At 50.6% G+C, this 26,625-nt stretch overlaps 2 protein-coding genes across 4 annotated transcripts in view; one reads left to right on the forward strand and one right to left on the reverse strand.

Moving 5' to 3' along the window:
• L3mbtl2 (L3MBTL histone methyl-lysine binding protein 2) overlaps window positions 1-11,310 on the forward strand; it is a 24,732-nt gene extending 13,422 nt beyond the window's left edge. The window contains exons 6-17 of one of the 2 annotated variants that reach the window (XM_045151701.1): window positions 620-737; window positions 2,672-2,806; window positions 3,079-3,167; window positions 3,869-4,100; window positions 4,625-4,701; window positions 6,130-6,288; window positions 6,930-7,077; window positions 7,440-7,522; window positions 7,958-8,192; window positions 8,596-8,661; window positions 9,786-9,902; window positions 10,394-11,310. In XM_045151701.1, the coding sequence (XP_045007636.1) occupies window positions 620-737; window positions 2,672-2,806; window positions 3,079-3,167; window positions 3,869-4,100; window positions 4,625-4,701; window positions 6,130-6,288; window positions 6,930-7,077; window positions 7,440-7,522; window positions 7,958-8,192; window positions 8,596-8,661; window positions 9,786-9,902; window positions 10,394-10,506 (1,572 nt within the window). In that variant the 3' untranslated portion in view covers window positions 10,507-11,310. The remainder of the gene's footprint in view (window positions 1-619; window positions 738-2,671; window positions 2,807-3,078; window positions 3,168-3,868; window positions 4,101-4,624; window positions 4,702-6,129; window positions 6,289-6,929; window positions 7,078-7,439; window positions 7,523-7,957; window positions 8,193-8,595; window positions 8,662-9,785; window positions 9,903-10,393) is intronic. The other variant, XM_045151702.1, reaches the window with a different exon arrangement.
• Window positions 9,746-24,948, reverse strand: Chadl (chondroadherin like). Of its 2 annotated transcripts, none has more exons than XM_045151699.1 (6): window positions 24,884-24,948; window positions 20,221-20,398; window positions 17,595-19,295; window positions 16,879-17,045; window positions 15,110-15,308; window positions 9,746-9,973 (listed from the first exon to the last, which is right to left on the reverse strand). In XM_045151699.1, exons 1-6 carry the CDS (start codon window positions 24,889-24,891, stop codon window positions 9,947-9,949), a joined length of 2,280 nt encoding a protein of 759 aa, XP_045007634.1. In that variant the 5' UTR covers window positions 24,892-24,948; the 3' UTR covers window positions 9,746-9,946. The 2 variants fall into 2 exon arrangements, with proteins under 2 accessions (XP_045007634.1, XP_045007635.1); XM_045151700.1 differs by lacking the exon at window positions 9,746-9,973 and adding an exon at window positions 14,200-14,541.
• Window positions 24,949-26,625: the final 1,677 nt, after the last annotated feature.

Genomic DNA, 26,625 nt, shown 5'->3' on the forward strand with positions numbered 1-26,625 from the left:
TCATGATGGTGGCCAATCTGACAGGAGTGAGATGGAATCTCAGTGTAGTTTTAATCTGCATTTCCCTGATGACTAGTGACGTAGAACATTTTTTTAGGTGCTTATATGCCATTTGTATTTCTTCCTTTGAGAATGCTCTATTTAGCTCCGTAGCCCATTTTTTGATTGGCTTGTTTGAGTCCTTATTATTTAACTTTTTGAGTTCTTTGTATATCCTAGATATTAATCCTCTACCAGATATATAGCTGGCGAAGATTTTTTCCCATTCTGTAGGTTGCCTCTTTGCTTTTTTCACTGGTCCCATCGTTTTTATTGTTAAATTACCTACCCCGCCCCTAGGTAAGGGTCACTCCCAGCTTTTGAGCTATTGTTGTACTATTGGCATAGTGACAGGAACTAAGGCGTTCTCAGGTGTCCGAAGATATTTCCAAGGTGATAGAAGTCGCTGGTCCTGCAATGGTGAGCACTCAGGCTGGTGTCGCTGGACCCCCACCATTACGCTGCTTGCTCCCCGGCCTCCCCTCCTCTGCTCCTGGACATGCCTGATCACCACTTCATCCCTAGTGAAAACCTGAGGTGCAGCCCCCCTCCCCTGTTAAATGCTCTCATCCCCATATAGGTACCACTTTATGACCAGTGGGAGGATGTCACGAAGGGCATGAAGGTAGAGGTGCTCAACAGTGACGCCGTGCTCCCCAGCCGTGTGTACTGGATCGCCTCTGTCATCCAGACAGCAGGTGGGTGATATGGGCAGGGCAGGATCTGTGGCTGCAGAGTGATGGCTTATATCTCAAAATTCTATAAGGTTCTGTCTCTTTTCTTTTCTGTCCCCTCTTCTTGATTGCCTTACCTTAGAGGAGACCACAGAGCTGGAATAAGCTTTGATAGTCCAGTTCTTGAGGTTTATTCCAGGAATAATGACAATATAGAAACATGGGCTGGAGAGATGGCTCAGCAGTTAAGGTGCTTGCTTGCAAAGCCTAACAACTTGGTTTGGTTCCCCAGTGCCCACGTCAAGCCAGATGTGCAATGTAGCACTTGCATCTGGAGTTCTTTTCTAGAGGCCCTGGTACACCCATTCTTTCTCCCTTTACCTCTCCCTCCTTTGCTTGCAAATAAATAATTGTTTTGTTTGTTTGTTTATTTATTTATGAGAGGAAAAGAGGCAGAGAGAGAGAGAGAGACAGAGCACACGAATGGGCACACGAGGGCTTCCAGTCACTGCAGATGAACTCCAGATGCGTGCACCACCTTGTGCATCTGGCTTACATGGATCCTGGGGAATTGAAACAAGGTCCTTTGGCTTTGCAGGCAAGTGCCTTAACCGCTAAGCCATCTCTCCAGCCCTGTTTGTTTCTTTTTCTTTTCTTTTTTTTTGCTCAAAGTTCATTAATTTTTTTGTATTTTTTTCTCAATTTTTATTAACATTTTCCATGATTATAAAAAATATCCCATGGTAATACCCTCCCTCCCCCCACCTTCCCCTTTGAAATCCCATTCTCCATCATATCCCCTCCCCCTCTCAATCAGTCTCTTTTATTTTGATGTCATGATCTTTTCCTCCTCTTACGATGGTCTTGTGTAGGTAGTGTCAGACACTATGAGGTCATGGATATCCAGGCCATTTTATGTCTGGAGGGAGCGCGTTGTAAGGAGTCCTACCCTTCCTTTGGCTCTTACATTCTTTCCGTCACCTCTTCTGCATTAGACCCTGAGCCTTGGAAGGTGTGATCAAGATGTTACTCAGTACTCCAGTCACTTCTTTCCAGCACTATGATACCTTTTGAGTCGTCCCAAGGTCACTGCCATCTGAAAAGAGAAGATTCTCTACCCAAAGTGAGAGTAGCATTTATATAAAGGTATAAATATTAAGAGAAGTGCTTACTGGGCAGTTTGATAAGCATAGTATATACCTTTTTCCAGACATCAGCAGATGTTACACCCCTAGGGCTCATGACTACCCCTGTTTTAAGTTTTCAGTATCAGGGATGTATTCCCCCCCATGGAGCGGGCCTCCAGTCCAGTTGGAGGGTAGTTGGTTTCCACCACGACAGACGTGCCACTATTGCTTGTTTTGTTTTTCAAGGTAGGGTCTCTCTGGTCCAGGCTGACCTGGAATTAACTATGTAGTTTCAGGGTGACCTCGAACTCATGGCGATCCTCCTACCTCTACCTCCTGGTGCTGGGATTAAAAGCGTGCGCCACCATGCCCAGCTTTAATAAAAATATTTTTAAGGGACTGGAGAGATGGCTTAGTGGTTAAGCGCTTGCCTATGAAGCCTAAGAACCCCAGTTTGAGGTTCAATTTCCCAGGACCCACATAAGCCAGATGTACAAGAGGGAGGGTCCACGCATCTGGAGTTTGTTTGCAGTGGCTGGAGGCCCTGGCGTGCCCATTCTTTCTCCCTTTCTGCTTTTCTCTCTGTGTTTGTCTGTTGCTCTCAAATAAATAAAAATTTAAAAAAAAATTAAATATTTAAAAAAATTAAGTTTACTACCATGTCATAATACTTTCTAAATAAGCAACATGGATTTGTTTTATTGTGTACATCAGGGACCTCACTGGCGTTGGAGGAGTTCTTGGGAGAAGAAGTGGGAAATCTGAAGGAAGGTCCAGAAGGTCCCTTTCTCATCCCATCCTCACTCACGGGAACCTTGTTCTTCTCTCCAGGTTATCGGGTGCTGCTCCGGTATGAAGGCTTTGAAAATGACGCCAGTCACGACTTCTGGTGCAACCTGGGGACTGTGGACGTCCACCCCATTGGCTGGTGTGCCATCAACAGCAAAATCTTGGTTCCTCCACGGAGTGAGTTGATAAGAACTTTCCCTATCCTAGTTCTCATGCAGCCCTCAGTAGAGGGGATCCCTTTGTCTTGGCTTAAACAGAACAGAACCCCCTTATTATGTCTTTACCTCATCCTAGAAGCCAATGGGCAGCTCCCGATTGAGAGCTGGTTTTGTAAGAGACAGTCATTGCTAGACTGCAGTGGCAGAAGTAAACTGTTCAGTCCCCTCTGCTGCTCTCTGGGTTGCTGGAGGCGTCATCTCTACAACTAGCGTCTGCTGGTGTCTCCACAGCTATCCACTCCAAGTATACCGATTGGAAGAGCTACCTCATGAAGCGGTTGGTGGGCTCTAGGACGCTTCCTGCAGATTTCCACATCAAGGTCTGGCAAAAGCTTTTGGGGATCCCAGTTGATCTCCTTCCCTCAGTCTTTTCCCTCGTTTGTCTCCATGTTTCATGTAATTTATTGCAGGGCTTTTATTTTGTTTCATATTGTGCTGGGGATGCTAAGCAAGCACTCTTCCACAGGCTAATGCTCCCATCCCCCCCTTTTTAAAGAAAATATTATTTATTTATTTATTTATTTGAGAGAGAAAGAGGCAGCGGGGGGGGGGGGGGCGTTGGAGAATGGGCATGCCAGGGCCTCCAGCCACTGCAAACGAACTCCAGATGCATGTGCCCCTTGTGCATCTGGCTTACGTGGATCCTGAAGAATCGAGCCAAGGTCCTTTTGGTCTGCAGGCAAATGCCTTAACCACTAAGCTGCCTCTCCAGCCCTTCTTTTTCTTTTTTACAAAAATAAATAAACATCATTTGCCTCCATAAACCTTTCCTTTTTTTTTTTTTCTTTTTGGTTTTTCAAGGTAGGGTCTCATTCTAGTCTATATTGACCTGAAATATACTCTATAGTCTCAGGGTGGCCTTGAACTCACAGTGATCCTCCTACCTCTGCCTCCCGAGTGCTGGGATTAAAGGCATGCGCCACCACGCCCAGCTTCTCTGCAGACTTTTAAAAAGCAGAGCAGGACACAGGTGGGAAGAGCCTGGTGGCTGAAGCAGACCTGCATTCCAATGTCATTGCAGATGGTGGAAAGCATGAAGTACCCCTTCCGGCAGGGCATGCGCCTGGAGGTGGTGGACAAGTCCCAGGTGTCACGGACCCGCATGGCCGTTGTGGACACGGTAATTGGGGGTCGCCTACGGCTGCTCTATGAGGATGGTGACAGTGACGACGACTTCTGGTGCCACATGTGGAGCCCCCTGATCCACCCGGTGGGCTGGTCACGGCGTGTTGGCCATGGCATCAAAATGTCAGGTTAGTAGAGCCTCAGGTTAGCGTAACTTTAGTGACAGGTGGGAGCTCCTTCCCTGTTCCTCACAACAGTATAGCAAGGGAGAGGTTACCATATCTGTCATCCAGTGACAGTACAGAGGGCCAGAGAGCCTGAGGGACTTAACCAGTGTCACACAGCTGAACTTGTAAATTGTAAGATGTAACGCAGATGCTACAGGCTCAGTGTCATGCAAGAGACTGAGTATAGGGAGGCAGAGGTAGAAGGATCTGAGCTCGAGGCCAGCCTGAGACTCCGTAGTGAATTCCAGGTCAGCCTGGGCTAGAGTGAGACCCAGCCTCAGAAATACAAAAAAGAAAGAGAGAGAGATAGACAGATAGACAGACTACTCCTCACAGAGAGTCTTTTGGGTTAGACCCGTCTGTTCCCATGGGGAGCTGGGATACAGCTGTTAGCACAGGTAGAGTGGCCCAAACTGCTTGTGGGCAGACATGGTGGATAGCTGCCTTCAACTCTGTGCTCTTCTTCGTCCCACTGCCATCTCAAGAGAGGCGAGGTGACATGGCCCATCATCCCACCTTCAGGAAAATCTACTGTGATGCTGTTCCCTACCTGTTCAAGAAGGTGAGACATGGACTTTGGTTACTTCTCCTCCATTACAGGCCCGAGCTTCTCTCTGGAATGATCCCTTCTTTTGGTTTAAATCAGTTTCATTATTTGTGAGAAAGAGAATGAGTGAGTGAACATGGGTACACGTGGGCCTCCACCCCAAAAAATGAACTCCAGACCCATTCACCACTTGGTGCACTTTGTCTGGCTTTATTTACATGGGTCCTGGGAAATCAAACCCAGGCCACCAGGCTTTGCAAGCAAGCATCTTCAACCACTGAGCAACCTCTCCATCCCCCCTTTTTAAAAATTTGTTATTATTTATTTGCAAGTAGAGACAGACATAGAATAACAAGTGTGCTAAGGCCTCTAACTACTGCAAATGAACTCCAGACATATGTGCCATCTTGTGCCTCTGGCCTTATGTGTACTGGGCAATCAAACTCAGGTCATTAGGTTTTTGCAGGTGGTACAGTCAGGTCTCATTGCTGCTAGAAATCAACCAAGAGCAGCTTGTGGGAAAAAGAGGTTTATTTTGGCTCACAGACTTGAGGGGAAGCTCTGTGATGGCAGAGAAAACAACATGAGCAGAGGGTGGACATCACCCCTGGCCAACATAAGGTAGGCACCAGGAACAGGAGAGTGTGCCAAATACTGGCATGGGGAAACTGGCTTTAACACCCATAAGCCCACCTCCAGCAATACACCGTCTCCAGGAGGCATTAATTCCCAAATCTCTTATAAGCTGGGAACCTAGCATTCAGAACACCTAAGTTTATGGGGGACACCTGAATCAAATCACCACAGCAGGCAAGCCCCTTAGTTGCTGAGTCATCTCTTTAGCTCTACTTTTGGTTTTTCAAGGTAGGGTCTCATTCTAGCTCAGGCTGACCTGGAATTCTCTAGTTTCTGGGTAACCTCAAACTCAAGGCAATCCTCCTACTTCTGCCTACTGAGTAGTGGGATTAAAGACATGTGCCACCACACCTGGCTCTCTCCTTTTTTTATTTTTTATTTTTACATTATTCACATTCCTTTAATGCATGTGGCAACCTTTTTTGGGGTCAGTAGATGTAAGACAGAGCCTCATTTTGTAGCCCAGGCTGGCCTTGAACTTGACAGTTCCCAAGTGTTGGAGCTATAAGCATGTATTACAACGCCTGGTAGAACTCTTCCTTCCTTTCTATCTGTTTCCTTCCCATATGAGGCCTGCTTCCTGCACCTTCCTCTGGGCCTCCCCAGAATTCTCAACTGCTTCATTCTTTTTTTAAAATTTAAAATTATTTATTTATTTGCAAGCAGAGAGAGATAGAGAGAAGAGAGACAGAGAATGGGCACGCCGGGGCCTCAGCCACTGCAAATGAACTCCAGAACCATGTGCCCCTTGTGCATCTGGCTCACATGGGTCCTGGGGAATCGAACCTGGGTCCTTTGACTTTGCAGGCAAACGCCTTAACTGCTAAGCCATCTCTCCAGCCCCTGCTTCAATCTTTTAAGGTACGAGCTGTCTATACAGAAGGTGGCTGGTTCGAGGAGGGGATGAAACTGGAGGCCATTGACCCCCTGAATCTGGGCAACATCTGTGTGGCAACCATATGCAAGGTGAGCCTGGCGCCCCTTCATACCGCCAGCGTGGTGTTCTCAGGGGACTGATGGCACAGTGCTTGTTCTTCCCTGTAGTGGGTTGGGACCTGACACTGGCTTTCTTGTGCCCAGCATTGTGGAGAGGAGGGAAACCATTCCTGCTGCTTGTTCAGAATCAGTTTTCATGATAGGGTCTGAGCCATTGGACGGATGCATACTGCATAGCTAAGCCTTGGCCCCGTGTCAGGTGAAGGCTCCATCGTGTCACATCACTGAGGCCTTCCTGCCACTCGGCATCTTCCCTGCCTGCCCAAAACCACAGTCCCTCTCCCTGCTCCTTCCCTCCATTATTCCTGTGGCCCAAGGACCAAGCCCCCACCCTGGCCCTGCTAGAGGACATGGCTGATTTGTCAGGCTAGCCTGCTCTGTGCTTGGCCATGTGATCCATGACAGCCAAGTGACCGCAAGACAGACACATGCTGTTGGCTTCAGTGAGGAGAATGAGTGATCTCACAAGTGTGCGCTCTGCAGAGACCACTGGGTGTTTGGGGGAAGGCAGAGCTTGACATTCACTTAGAGCCACCTTCCCCTTGAGGGGCTGCTGCAGTTTATGACTTGGTTCTGTCTGTCTTGTCTGCCCACCCTACCCCCTCCCCTAGGTTCTCTTAGATGGCTACCTGATGATCTGTGTGGATGGGGGCCCCTCTACAGATGGCTCCGACTGGTTCTGTTACCACGCCTCCTCCCATGCCATCTTCCCAGCCACCTTCTGCCAGAAGAATGACATCGCGCTCACTCCCCCAAAAGGTGAGGCTCTGCAGGGTGGCCTGGAGGTCAGACGCCTGCTAGGTGGGCTCTCAGGGTATGGGAGAGGTGGTGGCCACCCACAGCCCTTCTAGTCTTTACGGTGCCTGGGCTCATAGCCTCATGGCTAGCGTGTGGCTGGTGAACAAAACTCCACGTGTGTCTCAGGGCAGCGAACATGCTGTGCAACAGGACTGTGATCTAGAGCAGGTGCCAACCTGGAGAGAAGGGCAGCAGGCAGCTCTGGAGACTACACTGGATCTGACCCAGCTGCAGTGACTTCAGCAGTATGCTCCTTTTCCCAGCCCACGTCCTATTTTCTGCTTCCTTCTTTCTCTCCACATCTGAGTTTGCTACTTCTCCAGGGTATGATACACAGACTTTTGACTGGGATAGCTACCTGGAGAAGACCAAGTCGAAAGCTGCTCCATCGAGACTCTTCAACATGGTGAGCAGACCCTAGGAATGGAGTCGGGGGTCCATGGCAGCCTTGAGGTTGGCTCTGCCCACAAATATAAGTGGGGGCAATTCCAGCCCTTCACTCAAGTCTCCTACTGGGATCAGACACTTCCCAGTGGGCCACTGTGTAGCCCAGCCTTTAAAATATATATATATATACACATACATACATACATGTTTATATATACATATTTGAGAGAGAGAGAGAGAAGGTACGCCAGGGCAAATGAACTCCAGACACATGTGCCACCTTGTGCATCTGGCTTTCTGTGGGTCCTGGGGAATCGAACCTGGGTCCTTTGGCTTTGCAAGCAAGCACCTTAATCACTAAACCACCTCTCCAGCCCATCCTTTTTACCTAGTTCTCTGGGTGAGCCTACCCGGCAGGGCACTGCCCAGCTGACCAACTGCCTTCTCTCCTAAGGATTGCCCTAATCATGGCTTCAAGGTGGGCATGAAGCTGGAGGCTGTGGATCTGATGGAGCCCCGGCTCATCTGTGTGGCCACAGTGAAGCGGGTGGTACATCGGCTGCTCAGCATCCACTTTGATGGCTGGGACAGCGAGTATGACCAGTGGGTGGACTGCGAGTCTCCGGACATCTACCCTGTTGGCTGGTGTGAACTCACTGGCTACCAGCTCCAGCCTCCTGTGGCCGCAGGTCAGGTCGTGTCAGGGCCCCACAGCTCTGAGCAGCTCATCACTTTTCTTTGTCTGCCTTTTTCCTTCCTGCCAACGGCTTCTCCCTGTGCCCAGCTTAGTCCTCTGGAGACTCCTGGCTGCTCTAAGCAGAGTGTGTACCCTGCCTCTCACCCTCTCCTGACTGCTCTGTCTCCCTCTCCCTCTGGCCTGCAGAGCTCCTTCCTTCATCTTGCCCACTCTGTCATATGCCTGGGCCCATGTGCACCCAGGTAAACCACCAAGCCACCCCTCTACCCTGTTCTTGTCCAGCTGTGGCTTCCCTTCTCGGGGTGCCCAGTGTGTGAGGGCATGGGTTTCAGGAAGTGCCCTGTGTTTTCTCAGAACTCTCTTCTCACCTCTTGGTATTGTCTTTCAAATAATAGAACCAGCTACACCTCTGAAGGCCAGAGAGACGACAAAGAAGAAAAAGAAACAGTTTGGGAAGAAAAGTAAGGAAGGCCCCAAAACAGCGAGGCACTGGTTCCCTGGGTGCTGCCCTGTACAGCTCTCATTCTGGTCCCTTTTGGCTCTCTGCTACTTTGGCTCCATGGGCCTTACACTGTGCCTTTGGAGACCCAGAACACAATTAAAGGGTTCAGTCTCTGGCCATGGTCCAGATGCTAAGGTAAGGGCTGAGACTGGAAAGAGAAAAGGAGGATCCTGTTTCTGCTACCACAGCATTAGAAAGAGGCAAGGCCCTGAGCATCCCACAGCTGTTCGGTTGTAAGGGCACAGGCCTGGGGACAAAGAGACACTGGCTTCCTGAGGCCGCTCTTCCTTCATGCCTAGCTTATGGGTGAGAGCACAGGCAGCTGCTGTGTGGACAGACTCCACCTGGCTGTTGGGGTCCACCTTCAGCAGATCTTGAGCCTAGGGTGGGATCAGCTCGGGGGCTACAAGGTGGACGGGGCAGAGGGGCATCCTCATCTGTAGGCCCATCAAGGTTAGGTGATCTCTACAACATGAACCATATGGAGAAGAGGATGTACTGAAATGGTACAAAACCAAAGTGGGCACTTGTGAGGCATGGCATAGTGCTACTGGGGGAGGCTCTGTGCCATTCAGAATGGTAAAGTAGCTGGGCTTGGTGGTACACACCTTTCATCCCAGCACTTGGGAGTCAGTACTAGGAAGATCACTGTGAGTTTGAGGCCAACCTGAAACTACATAGTGAATCTAGGTCAGCCTGTGCTAGAGTGAGACCCTACCTCAAAAACAACAACAAAGCCAGGTGGGGCGGCATACACCTTTAATCCCAGCACTTGGGAGACAGGGGTAGGAGGATCACTGTGAATTCAAGGCCACCCTGAGACTACAGAGTAAATTCCAGGTCAGCCTGGGATAGAGTGAGATCCTCAAAAAACCAAAAATAAAAAAAAGAAAATAAAAGAAAGAAAAACTTACGGCTGCTCTGAGGTCAGGGTACAGTAAGGGGCACTGTCAGGAGTCAAGTCCAGGTGCACTTTCCCCTCCACAACACTGCCTATCCATGGCATAAGACCCAGTTGTACAAGCCTTGAGTAGATCCAACACTTAACGCTGGGTTTGATTTTATTTTTATTTTTATTTATAGGGAAAAGAATCCCACCAACCAAGACACGGCCCCTGAGACAGGGGTCCAAGAAACCCTTGCTGGAGGATGATCTGCAGGCTTCCGAGAGGTTCTCATCAGAGCAGATTGCTGATGAAAGTAAGAGCTGGGCTGGGTTGAGGCAGGGCCAGCCTGCTCTGTTCTCAGAGGTGGCCTCTCTCCTTCCCCACCTGGGCACAGAAGAATAAAATTAAGTTTGAACGGAAGTTTTCAGCCACTAAGTACTTCTTGACTTACTGGATCTGGAAAACCTCCTACAAGCCGCCCACCCCTCTCCCACTGAGCCGAGGCCCTCTCCAGCTAGGTGCCTGGCTCTCTCTGTACCTCGGCACCAGATGTGCTCAGCAGGATAGGTAGCACGTCGGCCAGCGTCGGGTCCCTGGCCTAGACTGCCTCACTGTATTGTGCCCAGGATCTTAGACCTCTGCCGTTGCCTCTGGGAGGGCGAGGAGAAGGGTACAAGTTACCCCTGCCCTCTGCCTCTGCCACTGCCACTGCTGAAGGCCCGTCTGTAAGAAGCCAGTTCTTAGCCCCCAGCCCTTGCGGCTTCACACTCATTCTCTCTCTTCTGCCATCTTCCCTTCCCCTAGTTATTGCTGTATACGTGAAGGAAGAACATCAAGACCCCACATCGCCTGAGAAGTCTTCCAGTCCAGATCTGCCTGTCCCCATCGAGAGCATCAAGCAGGAGAGGGACTACTGAGCCTTCCCCACTGGCTAACTCAAGTCAGGCCCGGGTCGTGGAGCACAGTGGAGGCCTGGCTTCTCTACTGCCACCCCCACCTAAGTTTGGAGACAACCTTTTCATCCTGGAGTGTGAAGGCTACACACTGAAAGACTAGCCTTGGTCTCCTGAGGCATGGCTCTGTCTCCTGGCCAGGCCTATGTGACTGCAACCATCTTTTGCCCACAGATTGATCTGAGCAACAGCACTGAGTTCTGAAGTTGGCACACTTCCTTCCCATACCTGTTGCACCCTCTACATGGATGGATGCTGTCCTGTCATGGGAAGATGAGGCTGTGGTGTGTGGGTGTGCCCAAGTGAGTGAGCCGTGAGAATAATGAATAACATGCAGGAGCTGTGAGCAGGAAGGGCCCTGGCTAACCTTGGGTGGTAGGACAGAGCAGCCTCTCACGCCTGGGTGGCACTGTGCACCTCCTGGTAACCTAGGCACTGTGGCAAGTGGCTGAGAAGTGACCAAGATAATGGGTGACCTGCAAGGTGGCCTCTGACCCTTCTTAGCAAGAGCACTGACTCCATTTCCTAAAAGGAGCAGTGAGGGAGATTTGCAGGGACCGGTGTCCTTGGTGTCACGGACTGAACCCACTGCTCAGCTTGGACACAGGATCTTGACGTGCACCACAGGCGCCTGCCAGAGCCTGACGTGCTGTAGAGCCCACCTGAGGTGTGCTCAGCCGTGCTGACCGAGGTGGCCCTAAAGGGGGATCTTCCCTAGTTTCCCCCAGTGCTTCTGGAAGGCAAACAAGAGGTGCAAATGACACTTTCTTCACTGTCCTTGCCTTTGTTTTGTTTTGCGTGTGCATAGTATGTGGTGTGTGTGAGTGCTGATGTGACCCATATGTGCACCTGTGGAGGCCAGAGGAGAATGTCCCATACCCCTCTTAACAGTTTACCTGCCTGTTCCTTGAGAGAGTCTCCTACTGATCCTGTACCCTGCTGTTCATGAGCCCCAGCTCATTAGGGTTCTAGACATGTGGCCATGGCCAGCCATGTATGTGGGTGTTGGGGGAACTGAACTCAGGCTGTGTGAGACCCCCCTTAGGCTCTCATGCTTACACAAAAACAATCACTGAGCCATCTCTAGAGCCCAGTTTCTAACCTCTTAATTTACTGATTCTCTCCAGTCCTCTGAAACTACACAACAGAGGTTCAGTTCACCTGGTACCTGCCCAATTTCAGTTTGCTTTTTTTTTTTTGGTTTTTCAAGGTAGAGTCTCACTGTAGCCCAGGCTGACCTGGAATTCACTATGGAGTCTCAGGGTGGCCTCGAACTCACTGCAATCCTCCTACCTCTGCCTCCCAAGTGCTGGGATTAAAGGCGTTCACCATCACCCGGCTTCAGTTTGCTTTTATCTTTCCCAGCTAGACACTTTTGGAATGTGTTTGCTCCCATTAATATCCTGGATCCCACAGAGGCAGCTATAGGCAGCCCTTTGTGCCCCACCTGTTTGTTTGTTTTTTTGTTTTGGATCAAACCTGTATAGCCGTGTGCTTGCTAGGCAAACAGTGGACCAATTGAGGCCATCTCGTTTTATCTTTTTCTTTCCTCTCTCTCTTTCTGAGATAGAGTCTCTAGCTCAGGCTGACCTGGAATTCACTCTAATTCTAGGCTGACCTTTAACTCAATGATCCTTTTACCTCTGCTTCCCAAACCCTGGGTTAAAGGCATGTGCCTCTAACCATGCCCAGCCGCTAAAAATCCTGGCTTAGTAATTAAGACCTGCAAAGTCTAAGGACTCACGTTCACCTCCCCAGGTCCCACGCAAGCCAGACACAGTGATGCAAGCATGCAATGTCACACATGCACACAAGGGAGCACACATGTCTGGAGTTTGATTGTAGTGGCTGCAGGCCTTGGTGCACCAGTTCTTTCCTCTCTAGCTCTTGCACACACACACAAAATGGCCAGTCTGGGCTGGAGAGATAACTTAGCGGTTAGCGCTTGCCTGTGAAGCCTAAGGACCCCAGTTCGAAGCTCGATTCCCCAGGACCCATGTTAGCCAGATGCACAAGGGGGTGCGCGCGTCTGGAGTTTGTTTGCAGTGGTTGGAGGCCCTGGCACACCCATTCACTCTCTCTTTTTCTTTTTTTTCGAGGTAGGGTCTCATTCTAGCCCAGGCCAACCTGGAATTCACTATGTAGTCTCAGGCTGGCCTCAAACTCTCTGCGATCTTCCTACCTCTGCCTCCCGAGTGCTGGGATTAAAGGCGTGCGCCGCCACACCCGGCCTCTCTCTCTCTGCCTCTCTCTCTCTTTCACTGTCAAAAAAAAAAAAAAAAAAAGGCCAGTCTGTTGGGCTCCAAGACTGTGTGTGGGAGCCAGGTGTGATGGCACACGCCTTTAATCCCAGCACTCGGGAGGCAGAGGTAGGAGGATCATCATGAGTTTGAGGCCACTCTGAGACTACATAGTGAATTCCAGGTCAGCCTGAACTAAAGGAAGCCCCTGCCTCAAAAATAAATAAATAAATAAAGCCATGTGTGATGGGGCATGCCTTTAATCCCAGCACTAGGGAGGTAGAGATAGGAGGATCACTGTGAGTTCAAAGCCACCCTGAGAATACACAGTGACTTCCAAGTCCACCAGTACTACCTCAAAAAGCCCTGATTTTAAAGATGCATGGAGGGGATGAAGAGATGGCTCAGCAGTTAAGGCATGTGCCTGAAAAGCAAGTAGACCTAATTTTTTTTTTTCAAGGTAGGGTCTTACTCTGGCACAGGCTGACCTGAAATTCACTATGTAGTCTCAGGGTGGCCTCAAACTCACAGCAATCCTCCTACCTCTGCCTTCTGAGTGCTGGGATTAAAGGCGTGTGCCACCACGCCTGGCTCAGACCTAAATTTTTTTTTTTTTTTAAGTTGGGAATTACTTTAATATTTAAAGAAAAAAAACCCTTAAATGGCAACACAATCATAAAAGTTGGTACAACACAGAAATCTTTGCAGGCAACGCTGATTAGCAATAGCAAAACACTTGGTGAAAAATGAAACTCAATTATATACAATAGTAGCTAAAGGTAATATTGAAAAACCGCCTTATTTGCTGTGATTCAAGTTTTAATTTGTCATTATCTATTGCTTATTTATTCAAGATTATAAATACTTTATAGGGACAGACATGTGTAAAAATGAAACATTGTGAAAAAAATACATTTTTCAATTTCGTATGAAACTCAAACTATAAGTTTTGTCCAATATGGAACGTACCTACATTTGTTTACACCAGGGCTGTAAAATCCACTTAAAAATTATTATTTTGTTTTAAAAAACGAACTGGCCCACCATGCAAGTCTGTTAGATAGCTTGCCTGCTCAAAATGAGCATGCTCAAATGGGTCTGTTTTTTTCTGCCCAAAGTCTGTAATTCTTTGTGGTTGTACTGGCCTTGTGGTGGAAAGCATTCCTACGAAGTCTGACAGCCACATCTGGATGCAGGGCAGTCAGGACAGTGGGAAGTGGGGGAGGATATACGAGCCCAAATCCTTATGAAGGAGGACACTCAGTTGTTAAATTTTAAGGGGTATCCAATGGCTTTTTCAAGGCATTCAACTAATGAGCCAGCGGAAAGAAAATCTCTCTCTACTTCTACAGATTTGATACAGATGGATTTGGGGGAAACTCTGGGATCTACAATACAGTTCTGTGACAAAAACCCATTGATACCAACCCAATCTTTATTAAAGGTTTTGGTATTTGCTTGGAAATGTAAAAACAAGCATTGCTGTAGAATCCTGACCTCAGCAATGCCGAGGTAGTAGTAGGTAATTCGGATGGGTTCCATTTCCACCTGTAATGAGGCTTGTGCTGAAAGGGTTTCCAGGTCAGCCTGGCCCTCTTTGCCAGGGTCCAAGGAACGTCGTTCCATGTGGGGTGAGAGGGGCCTCTCAATACATTCTTCATAGCCAATGGCATAAAGGCCAGGGCTTTTCGGAACCCCTCCTGGCAGGAAATGCTGAACAATGTTCCTCCCGGTTGGTTTGGAGTGGGCGACAGGTTTACTACAAGTTTTTAGAGGTCACTATTAGTGAAGCTAGGTGCCTGGAGCTGCACATGGAAACTGACTGGAGACCTAAGTTTTATTCCCCAGGACCCACGAAAAGCCAGATGCACAAGGTGGCACATGCATCTGGAGTTCGTTTGCAGTGGCCGGAGGCTCTGGTGTGCTCATTCTTTATTTGCATCTCTCAAATATTTTAAAGATGCATTGAGATGGATATAATGTGGCTTGTAGGAAAGGCCACTGTCCTATGGGATAAATTAGCCTTAGTTAGTTTCTTAATAGGCAGGACCTGGTGTGGTGGCCCACGCCTTTAATCCCAGCACTTAGGAGGCAGAGGCATGGGAGGATCACTATGAATTCAAGGCCACCCTGAGACTACATAGTGAATTCCAGGTCAGCCTGGGCTAGAGTGAGACCCTACCTTGGGGGGTGGAGGTGGGGGAAAGGTGAGGAGAGAGGTATTACTGAGTGATGCAATGGGGCATGGGTGGTTACCCAGCTCTGGAACCACCAGTCAGGCCCTTCTTGGGGGCTTTTCAACCTGACCCTCCCTCCTAAGGGCCAACCTTGTCTGCTCCTTGATGTCTTCTCTTGATGGGGTTTCTTCTGGCACTGGGCCTGGAGGCTGGTGTCTGCTTGGCCTTCCTGGCAGTCCAGCCTGGACAGGGTTCAAAGACAGCAGCTGCAGCCTTCACCCTCTGGCCACGAGCGCTCGGAGGGGTGGCACAGGTCGCTCCTACCCGCAGGTTCAGCCCAGTGAGCCACCTGAGGAAGAAGCAGAGACCGGGATGCTCACTGTGACTACGTGTGGGTGACAGCTTTCTTTAATATTCTGAGGGGGTCAGGAACTTGGGGGAAATGGGCAGGCTCTGCAGAGGACCTGTATGGGTATAGTTGTGACCTCCAACTCCAAGCTTCAGAGCCTGTGGTGATTTGATTCAGGTGTCCCCCATTAAACTCAGGTGTTCTGAATGCTAGGTTCCCAGCTGATGGAGATTTGGAAATTAATGCCTCCTGGAGGCAGTGTATTGTTGGGGGCGGGCTTATGGGTATTATAGCTAGTTTCTCCATGCCAGTGTTTGGCACACACTCCTGTTGCTATTGTCCACCTTATGTTGGCCATGGGGTGATGTCCACCCTCTGCTCATGCCATCATTTACCCCTGCCATCATGGAGCTTCCCCTCGAGCCTGTGAGCCAAAATAAACTTTTTTTTTTTTTTTCCCCACAAGCTGCTCTTGGTTGGGTGATTTCTACCAGCAATACGAACCTGACTGCAACAGATCCCTTCTCCAAAAAGTAGTGTAGTAACAGATCCAGATGTGGTGTACACCTTTAATTGCAGTATTTGGGAGGTAGGAGACGTGAGTTCAAGGCTAGCCTGAGACCTCAGTGTGAATTCCAAATCAGCCTGGGCTAGAGCGAGACCTTACCCCGAACCTCCCCACCAAAAGTAACAGAAAGGGCTTACCATGAGCCAGATACTGCACACATCAAGTTACAGCTGCTAACTGCTGTAAATGAATGCTCAGCCGCCACAGCAAGGTGAATGAGTCCTCCCAGCTCTCTTTCATGGACTGACCAGAGTCCAGGTTTGCCTGCCTTCAGGTTATTGTTGCTCTTTTTTTGTTTGTTTGTTTGTTTTCTGAGATAGGGTCTCACTCTAACCCAGGCTGACTTGGAATTCACTATGTAAGTCTCAGGGTGGCCTTGAACTCATGGCAATCCTCTCACCTCTGCCTCCCAAGTGCTGGGATTAAAGGTGTGCACCACCACACCCAGTTTAGATTTTTTTTTTTTTTTGAGGTAGGGTCTCATTCTGTCTAGCCCAGACAGACCTGAAACACACTCTGTAGTCTTGGACTGGCCTTGAACTCACATCCAGTTTGTTGCTCTTTTTCTTTGACTTTTTTTTTTTTTTGAAACAGGGTTTCATGTAGCCCATGCTGGTCTTGAACTCACTAAGTAGCTAAGGATGACCTTGAACTCCTGATGTTCCTGCCTCCATCTCCCAAGTCCCAGGATTACAGGTGTATCACCATGCTTGGCTTCTTGCTACTTAAGTACTTGTACCAAATGTGCATATGGATTTACTAGGTCCCAATCCTCTAGACCAAGCAAAAATGTTTCTTGTTATGGATGAGGGAGTCAAAGCTGAGACTAGCCCTCCTGGGATCCCAGGAATGGTAAAGACTGCCCAAGGGTTCACGCATGCTTGATTCTAAAGGACACACTCCATCCCACTAAACTGCTCAGTGAAGCACAGCCATAGTACCTCCAGGGAAACAGCGGGCCTTGGCAGGCCACCGCAGCTGGAGGCCTGGCCGGATGATTACCTGTGCAGAGGAAGCAGCTGGCAGTCACAGTGGAAGGGATTGCCGCTGAGGTCGATGAGCTCAAGCTGACTGAGACTGGGCAGAGCAGGCAGGGCCTGAAGTTGGTTCTTCTGAAGGTGCAGGCTCTGGAGCCCCGGCCCCAGGCCTGAGAAGGCCCTGGGAGAAATCTGCAAGGAAATGCCAGGCCCTCTCATGAGCTCCTGCCAGATCTGGACCTTCTCTGACAGAAGGAAGGCGAAGATTCCAAGGGGGCCCATGTAGGAAGGGTAGCGCTGGGATAAAAACCTAGATGAGCTGGGTGTGGTGGCACATACCTTTAACCCCAGTACTCTGGAGACAGAGGCAGGAGGATCGCCGTGAGTTCGAGGCCACCCTGAGACTATATAGTAAATTCCAGGTCAGCCTGGGCTAGAGTGAAACACTACCTCGAAAAACAAACAAAACAAACCCTAGATGGGTCTCATATCCAAGTCACCCAGATGTCTCAATACTAGGTGATCTTTCAGACCCAGTTCTTCAGTCCTCCATGTCTCTACCCAAGCCTCTAGCTCTGTGGTACTGCAATCTATCTGGCCTGTCACCCACATCTGAACCTCCCTAAGGGCAAAGGAAGCGCTTCAGGGTCTTAGATTATCTCGGGATTGATCCATGCCCAGCCTAAAAGATGGCACTGAGGATGGCCTGTGATTCCTCCCGGAGCCTCACCCAGTGCCCACCTGCTCCAGGCCACTGCTGTTCAGGAAGAGGTGCTGCAGGGACCGCCCCACAGGCTGGAAGGCCCCATCTTGCAGGGCCCTGAGCGGGTTCCCTGAAAGCTGCAGCTCCAGGAGGGCAGGCAGCCCTTCCAAGGCCTGGGTGGGCACCTCTCGCAGCTGGTTTTGGTCAAGATACAACTTCTCCAGCTCCCTAGCCGGGCCCAGTGCCCCGGGCGAGACCTGGGTAAGGCGGTTTCCACTCAGATAGAGAAAGCGCAAGGCCCGCGCCCCCGCCAGAGCCCCCGGTGCCAGGTGGTCCACAGCATTGTCCTGCAGATGCAGGGAGAAGAGGCTGGGGAGGGCACGCAGGGCAGCCCCTGGGACCTGCGGGAAGCGGTTGTGCTCCAGGTACAGGTAGCCAAGGCGGGGGGCCCCTTCGAGGGCAGCCGCACTGAGGCCCGAAAGCTGGTTGTCAGAGAGGTAGAGGTAGATCAGGCGGTCCAGGCCGGCCAAGGCGCCGGGCTCCAGCTCCGCGATGCCGCAGTGTTGCAGGTGCAGCGACACCAGGTGGCCCAGGCCCGGGAAAGCCGCTCGAGGCACCGAGGGGAAGAGGTTGCGGCGCAGGTCCAGGAGCTGAGTGTCGTTGGGGAAGCCCCGGGGCACTGCCTGGAGGCCGCGCCCCTCGCAGCTGCTGTGCCGCGTCTCGGAGACGCACGCGCACGCGTGGGGGCAGGGCGCGGCCGCCGCGTCCTCGCCGTTCCCGGGGCGCGGAGGGCCGCGGGGTCCGGCCCGCGCTCTCTCCTGCTCTTCTTCCTCCGCCTCGGCCGCGTGTCCCGGGCAGCGCAGGTCCGCGGGCCGCAGGGCGTCCAGGGCCTCTCCCCGCAGCCTCCGCGGCCCCCGGCACGCGCCATCCGAGCGCACGCGCGCGCGCGCCAGCCACTCCAGCAGCGGGCGCGCCCGGCACGCGCACCACAGCGGGTTGCCCTGCAGCCGCAGCCGGCGCAGCTGGCCGGGGCCCTGCAGCGGGGGCAAGGTGTCCAGCTGGTTCCCTCGGAGGTCCAGGGTGTGCAGGCGTGGGCAGTGCGCGAAGGCCCGAGGACCCAGAGCCTGCAAGGCCCCATGCTCCAGGGTCAGCTCCCGCAGGCCGGGCAGCGCCAGCCCGTCCTCCTCGCCCGCGTAGGTGAGCGGGTTGTGGCCCAGCTCCAGCCGAGCCAGGCCGCGCGCCTGCGACAGGGCGGCGCCGGGCAGGGCCTGCAGCTCGTTGTGCTGCAGGCTGAGGCGGCGCAGCGCGGGCAGGCCGGCCAGGGCCTCGGGGGCCAGCACGCTGAGCGCGTTGTGCGACAGCCGCAGCCAGCGAGTGCGCAGCAGCCCCTGGAAGGCCATGGCCGGCAGGTAGACCAGGGCGTTGTGGGCCAGGTTCAGTGTGACCAGAGCGCCCAGGGCCCCGAAGGTCCCCGGCCGCAGCTCCTCCAGCATATTCCCCTCCAGCTCCAGCCGCCTGAGCGAGCGCAACCCGTCCAGTGCCTCCTGGGGCAGCGTGCTCAGGCGGTTCGAGGCCAGGTTAAGGAGGAGCAGGCGGCCCAGCCCTCGGAAGGCGCCCTCAGCCACCAGCTCCACGCGACAGTGCCGCAGGTCCAGGTGCGTGAGGTAGGGCAGGTCTTGGAAGGCTTCTGGAGGGATCACCTTCAGCATGTTGCCCTGGAGGTCCAGCTCCTGGGTCAGCTGGGGAAAGAGAGGCTGAGCTGCGTAGAGACCGGGGCCCTGGCCGCCCACCTCTACCTGGGACACTCCCTGCCCTTTACCGTCCCCTGCTTTTCTATTTCTATTTCTTTATTTCGAGGCAGGATCTTGCGGTAGTCCAGGCTGACCTGGAATTCACTATGGTGTCGCAGGGTGGCCGCGAACTCATGGCCATCCTTCTACCTCTGCCTTCCGAGTGCTGGGATTAAAGGTGTGCGCCACCACGCCCGGCTCTTTTATTTGTTCGTGTTGTGTGCATGTTTGTGTGCAAGTGCAGGTGAATGGGTGCTATGGTGCATGAGTGGAGGTCACAGGACAGCTTTCCACCTCATTTGGAGCAGGGGTTCGAGGTCTGGATTCTCACTCTGCTGTCTGCTCTTTGCTGCCACAAACTTCCAGGAAATCCTGTCTCGGCCACCCTCCTCACTGCTAGTGTGCCCGGATGACAGAAACCTGCCCTGGTATGGCTGCCTGAGCTGACTGCTTGAACCACGGGGCCATCTCCCCACCTACTTCTTTTACCCTGCTTCCCCAAGAAGCAGCCCTGCCGCCGAGCTGGCCTACTGTGGCGCCCTCACAGGCTTTCCCTGCTATTGATGTCCTCTGTTCCCCACTAGCTCCTAACTCCATGGGGCAAAGACACCATTAGACCCTGCCGTGGGCCCAGTTCTCTTCCACAGGCTCTGTAATAAATTCAGTATTTACTTTAGTTCACCTAGCTGTGCCAGTCACAAAGGAAGGGTTTTTAGAATATCTACCCGCTACAACTTATTTTTCTTACCAGTTTTCAGATGTGAAGACTGAGGCTTAAGAAGTAACTTGCTAAGTCACTGATACCCAGCTAAGGCTCCTGCTGCCTCCCCCTTACCCCACTGACAATCCATGCCAATGTTCACACCCAGCTGACCTCAGGGATAGTGTTTGGCACCTCAGTGAGGTTTTGGTGCCGGCAGGCAACGTGCCTCCTGGAGTTGTCACAGATACAAGTCTGTGGGCATCGCTGGGCAACTGCATACGAGGCTGGACCCAGCAGCAACAGGAGAAGCAGCGGCAGCACCGAGGGGACATGGGTGGAGCTCTGGGGCCTGTGAGAAGGAGAGAGCTGGCTGTCCACATAGGTCTCAACACTGGCCCTCATTGAGCCACACAACTACAGGGTAGTTCTGCCTCAACTCCTTCAAGGTACGCTCTCACTCTAGCCCAGACTGACCTTGAACCCCTAGTGATCCTCCTACCTGTGCCTCCTGAGTGATGGAACTAAAGGTGTGTGCCACCATGTCCACTTTGTAAACCTATTTCTTTGCTAGCTAATCGTTCATTCACACATACATACACACACACACACACACACACATATATATATTTTAAGTTTGAGCTGGGCATGGTGGCACATGCCTTTAATCCCAGTACTTGTGTGGCAGAGGTAGGAGGATTGCCGTGAGTTTGAGGCCACCCTGAGAATACTGGAGTGACTCAGAAATGGCCAAAGTGTTGAGAAGTGACAGTGTTCAGCACTAAGTGAGACATCTCTAGTATATCCTCCAAGACTCAGTGACCATTTTGGAAGAAGTGGTAGTGGAAAGAATGTACGAGCCAGGCTGGAGAATTGGCTTAGTGGTCAAGGCCCTTGCCTTCAGGATAAAGGACCTAGATTGGCTTCCTCAGGACCCCCGTAAGCCACATGCACAAGGTGGCACATGCATCTGGAATTTGTTTGTAGTTGCTGGAGATCCTGGCATGCCCAGCCTTTCTCTATATCTGCCCTCTCTCTCTCAAATAAGTAAAAAAAAAAAAGAAAGAAATGAAATGAAATGAAATAATGGGGCTGGAGAGATGGTGTAGCAGTTAAGGTGCTTGCCTGCAAAGCCAAAGGACCCAGGTTCAATTCCCCAGGACCCACATAAGCCAGATGCACAAGGGGGCATGTGCGTCTGGAGTTGGAGTTTGTTTGCAGTGGCTGGAGGCCGTGGCATGCCCATTTTCTCTCTCTCTCTGCCTATTTCTCACCCTCTCCCAAATAAGTAAATAAAATAAATTTAAAAAATAAGATGAAATAAGACAAACATATTAAAAAAAGAAGGAGGAGGAGGGGCAAAGAAATCCAGGTGTGGTGGCGCACACCTTTAATTCTAGCATTCAGGATGCAGAAGTAGGATCACCAAGAGTTCAAGGTCACTCTGAGACCACAGAGTGAATTCCAGGCCAGCCTGGGTCAAGTGAGACCATACATCAAAAAATAAATAAGTAAATAAAAGAATGTAAGAGGGACCGAGAGCCCTGGGTGCCCATTCTGTTTATCTGCTTCTTTCTGAAATAAAATTTTTTTCATTCAATATTTTATATTTATTTAACAGAGAAAAGAGTAGAGAGAAAAAACAGGCACACCAGGGCTTTGAGCCATTGCAAACGAATTCCAGACACATGTGCTCCTTTGTGCATCTGGCTAACGTGGGCCCTAGGGAATGGAACCTGGGTCCTTTGGCTTTGCAGGCAAGCACCTTAACCGCTAAGCCATTTCTCCAGCCCCAAAATATTTTAAAAAAATAGACTAGTTGGGGCTGGAGAGATGGCTTAGCGGTTAAACGATTGCCTGTGAAGCTTAAGGACCCTGGTTCAAGGCTCGATTCCCCAGGACCTATGTTAGCCAGATGCACAAGGGGATGCATGTGTCTGGAGTTCATTTGCAGTGGCTGGAAGCCCTGGCGTGCCCATTCTCTCTCTATCTGCCTCTTTCTCTCTCTGTTGCTCTCATATAAATAAATAAAAATAAACAAAAAAAAAAAGAAAAGAAAAATAGACTAGTGGTCTATTATATATTTATAGACTATGGTGGTGCATGCATTTCATCCCAGTACTTGGAAGGCACAGATAGGAGAATTGTCACTAGGTTTCAGGCCAGCTTGGGCTAGAGTGAGACCCTACTTCAAAAAGATATATATATAGACTAGTTGGAAAGGTTTCAGTGGGGGAGGGGTTGAAAGGGATTATGATCATGGTATCTTGTCTAAAAAGGGGGCTTGGCTTGATGGTTAAGGCGTTTGCCTGCAAAGCCAAAGGACCTGGGTTTGATTCCCCAGTACCCATGTAAAGCCAGATGCACAAGGTGGTGCATGTGTCTGGAGTGCATTTGCAGTGGCCGGAGGCCCTGGCACACCCATTCTCTCTCAAACAAATAAAATATTTTTTAAAAAGTTAGGGCTGCCGGGCATGGTGGCACACACCTTTAATCCCAACACTTAAGAGGCAGAGGTAGGAGGATCGCTGTGAGTTCGAGGCCACCCTGAGACTCTATAGTGAATTCCAGGTTAGTCTGGGCTAGAGTGAGACCCTACTTCAAAAAACAAAAACAAACAAACAAAAATAAAGGGCTCAGCCAGACATGATGGCGCACACCTTTAATCCCAGCACTCGGGAGGCAGGGTAGGAGGATCACCGTGAGTTTGAGGCCACCCTGAGTCTTCATAGTGAATTCTAGGTCAGCTTGAGCTACAGTGAGACCCTACCTGGAAAAAACAAAGTTAGGGCTTGGAGGGATGGCTTAGCAGTCTTCGATTTCTCTCTCTGCTTCCAAGTAAATAAATAAAAATATTTTTTGAGGTAGGGTCTTGCTCTAGCCCAGGCTGACCTGGAATTCACTATGTAGTCTCAGGGTGGCCTTGAACTCATGGTGATCCTCCTACCCTGCATCCCGAGTGATGCTATTAACAGTGTGCACTACCATGCTCAGCAAAAAATAAAATTTGAAAAAGTGAGCCAGGTGTGGTGGTACACACCATTGATCCTAGCACTCGGGAGGCAGAGGTAGGAGGATCAGTGTGATTTCAAGGTCACCCTAAGGCCACATAGTGAATTCCAGGTCAGCCTGGGCTACAGCAAGACCTTACTTTGAAAAACTGGGAAAAGAAAAAAAAAAAAAAAAGCAAGAAGAGTAATCAATCTTTGCTCTACCTAGGCACCTAGGCACTGAGACCAGCTGAATGTGAGAATGGTTGTGGAGTTCAGAGCATAAAACCAAGATGTAATGAGGCTCTGGTCCCGGGGAGGTACAGAAGTGACTTGTCCTTAGCTCCCCTTGTAGAAGGTGGGTAGAACAATAGCATCCATCTTTCGAAGACAGTTCGGCAGTAGTGGGAGAGAAGACCCAGGCCTAGTCAGACCTTTCACTATGTAGTCTCAGGGTAACCTCAGACTCATACCAATCCTCCTACCTCTGTCTCCCAAGTGCTGGGATTAAAGAAGTGTGCCACCACACCTGGATAAATTTTCTTTTAATATTTATTTGCAAGCAGAGAGAGAGACAGAGACAGACAGAATGGGTGCACCAGGGCCTCCAGCCACTGCAAATGCATGCCAGACACATGTGCCACTGTGCATCCAGCTTTACATGTGCACTGGGGAAGTGAACTCTAGTCTTTAGCCTTTGCAGGCAAGCGCCTTAACCACACCTTAAATGCGAAGAAGCCATGTCTCCAGGCATAACATTTTTATTTATTTAGTTAGAAAGAGAGAGAGAGAGAGAGAGACAGAGAGAGGGAGAGAAAGAGAAAGTATGGGCATGCCAGGGACTTCAGCCATTGCAAACGAACTCCAGACACTTGGGCCACCTTGTGCATCCAAGCCAGGCTTTTATGAAAGACTGGTCCATGTGCTGTGGAGTCAGATCCTTGAGTATGTCGTACTGGCTGGTCCAACACTGTCACAGTCCATGGGCAGCTCCGGCCTCTGCTTTCCTCTGCATTTATTCTCTTTTGTCTTTTCCCCACCTAAGCACCACCCAGCTCACCTGCACTGGGTTGAAGGAACTGAGGGTACAGGTTCTGACTGGTACTCTGGGCAAGAATTATCTGTCTACCTGTCCATCCATCCACCTGCTTGTCCTTTGCTCTATCAGCCAGATCTATCTACTTCACAACTAGTCCCTGTCCATCCATCTCTTCTTAGGGATGACTGCTGCCACGTGGCTTTTCTGGCCTCCCCTGTGCCCCACTCAGCAGCAAAGGAACTTCCAGCATACAGACAGGACCGGGATGTCCCCAGCTGAACTTGGTCTAGCATTTCTCTACCACCTTCAGTGGAAAGCCCTGACTCCAGGTTTGATTCCTCAGGCAGAATCTGCTCGAATTCTTTGGTTTACACACCCTCACCACCCAGGCCCAGAGCGCCCTCCCTGCGTGCCTCATGCTGTTCCTTCCATTCGGGGCTTGTCAAACCGGCTCTGCACAGCCGTCCCTGGTGCCTGGACTGTGCCCTGGCCCATGGGCCATCCCCATAACCACTTCCTGGATTGTCACTGTTTGAGTCTCCCTTGAGTCCCCACGTCCACCCGTGTTATAGCGGGTGCCCTGTCTAGAGTCTGTGGCTCCCGGCCACAAGGGCGTACCCGTCAGACAAATCCCTGAAGGGGCACAGGGCACAGAGGGCTACTGCCAATTCCTCTCACAAGGCCCAAAGGACTAATCCATAGAACTCCAGAGGATCTACATTTCTATATTCCATTTTAGGGCCCATTTAGGGTACAGGCTTGCCTGTGGCATCCAGCTGTTTTGCAACCCCAGGGACCCCAGACTCACCCTTCCATGCCGCCTTGAACTGCCAGCCCAACCTGGAGGCACAGCACAAGGGACAGGCCAGCGAAGGTCCGCGCTTGGATGCCCGTAGGACGCCCCCCCCCCCCCCCGCCTTGGCGTGCAGGCCAGGCAGCAGGGACAGGGCTGAATGGAGGCATTGTCAGCAGCCCTGCGAAGCTGGGGCTTCCCCAGGCTGTGGGCAGGGGGCGGGAACAGTGGCTAGAGTTACAGGGCCTCCTGTCTAGTGCAGGCTCAGGAACGCAGCCCTAGCAGGCCTGAGCAGGGAGAAATCCTGGGGATTCAGCCTGGGGTGAATCCAGGTTCTATGGAACCCTAAACAGGGATACTCCTTACCACCCTTACCTTGGTAACTAGTTTATGAGGTTGTTGTGCCCGGAACGTAAGTGCTGAAGCATGGTTAACCCCTTCCTTTTTTTGGTACATATATATACCTATATATATTGATGACATACAGTATTCCATAACGTTTTTTTTCACTTAGTATCAGATTATCAAGGGTCATCCAAATTGATACCTCTGAGTCATATCTATTCATTTTGCATGTTCTATGGTATTCGTTTGTATAAATATTATCAACCCGGAGACTTAAGCCTGGTGTGGAGGCATTAGGGAAAAGAATCATGAGTTCTAAGCCAGCCTGGGTACAAAGCAAAACCTTATCTCAAAAACAAAACAAAACAAAATCAGACAGGATGGACAGATGGCTCAGCAGTTAAGACACTTGCCTACAAAGCTTAAGGACCCAGGTTCAATCCCCCAGTACCCACAGAAGCCAGATGTACAAGGTGGCACAAGCACCTGCAGTTTGCAGTGGCTGGAGGCCCTGGTAAACCCATCCTATCTGCCTCTTTCTCTCTCAAATAAAGAAAAAAATTTAAAAAGCCAAAACAAATGAAAAATCATCATATACACGATTATTAGTAATTTACTTATGAACAGAGAGCGAGGAAGCATACGGGCACACGAAGACCTCTTGCTGCTGCAAATGAACTTGACATATGCGCCATTTTGTGCAACTGCTGTACATGGTTACAGAGGAATTGAACCTGTGTCTGAAGTCTTTCCAAGCAAGGGCCTGAGCCAACCTCCCAGCCAGTACCACTTCTCTACCAATTCCTGTGTGCATGTAGCTGCAGCTAGAGAAGTTTTATAATTTATTTTTATTTTAGGGAGAGCGAGAGAATTGGCATGCCAGGGCCTCAGTTATTGCAATCAAACTCTAGACGCTTGTGTCACCTAGTGGGCATGCGTGACCTTGCATGAGCCTCACCTTTGTGTGTCTGGCTTTACATGGGATATGGAGAGTTGAACCTGGGTCCTTGGGCTTCACAGGCAAGCACCTTAACCACTAAGCCATCTCTCCAGCCCTAACGCATTTTTACTGTTCTGCACTGTGTGTGTGACTTCAGGCTTTAGGTTTTTCTGATGCTGACCCAAGTTGTTTCTAGTTTCTTACTGTTGTGACCAGTGTTGCTAGGGCCTCCTTGACAATATTTCTCTGAAGTTTTCCAGTATAAGCTTGAGAATGAAATGGCAGCCAGGCGTGGTGGCACACACTTTTAATCCCAGCACTCAGGAGGCAGAGGTAGGAGGATTGTGCCATGAGTTTGAGGCTACCCTAAAACTACATAGTGAATTCCAGATTAGCCTGGGCTAGAGTGAGATTCTACCTCAAAAAAATCAAGAAAAAGAACAAAATTAAGTATTGTAGCCTGAGTCTATGG

This window comes from Jaculus jaculus, chromosome 6 (assembly GCF_020740685.1).
Source record: "Jaculus jaculus isolate mJacJac1 chromosome 6, mJacJac1.mat.Y.cur, whole genome shotgun sequence".
Taxonomy (NCBI): Eukaryota; Metazoa; Chordata; class Mammalia; order Rodentia; family Dipodidae; genus Jaculus; species Jaculus jaculus.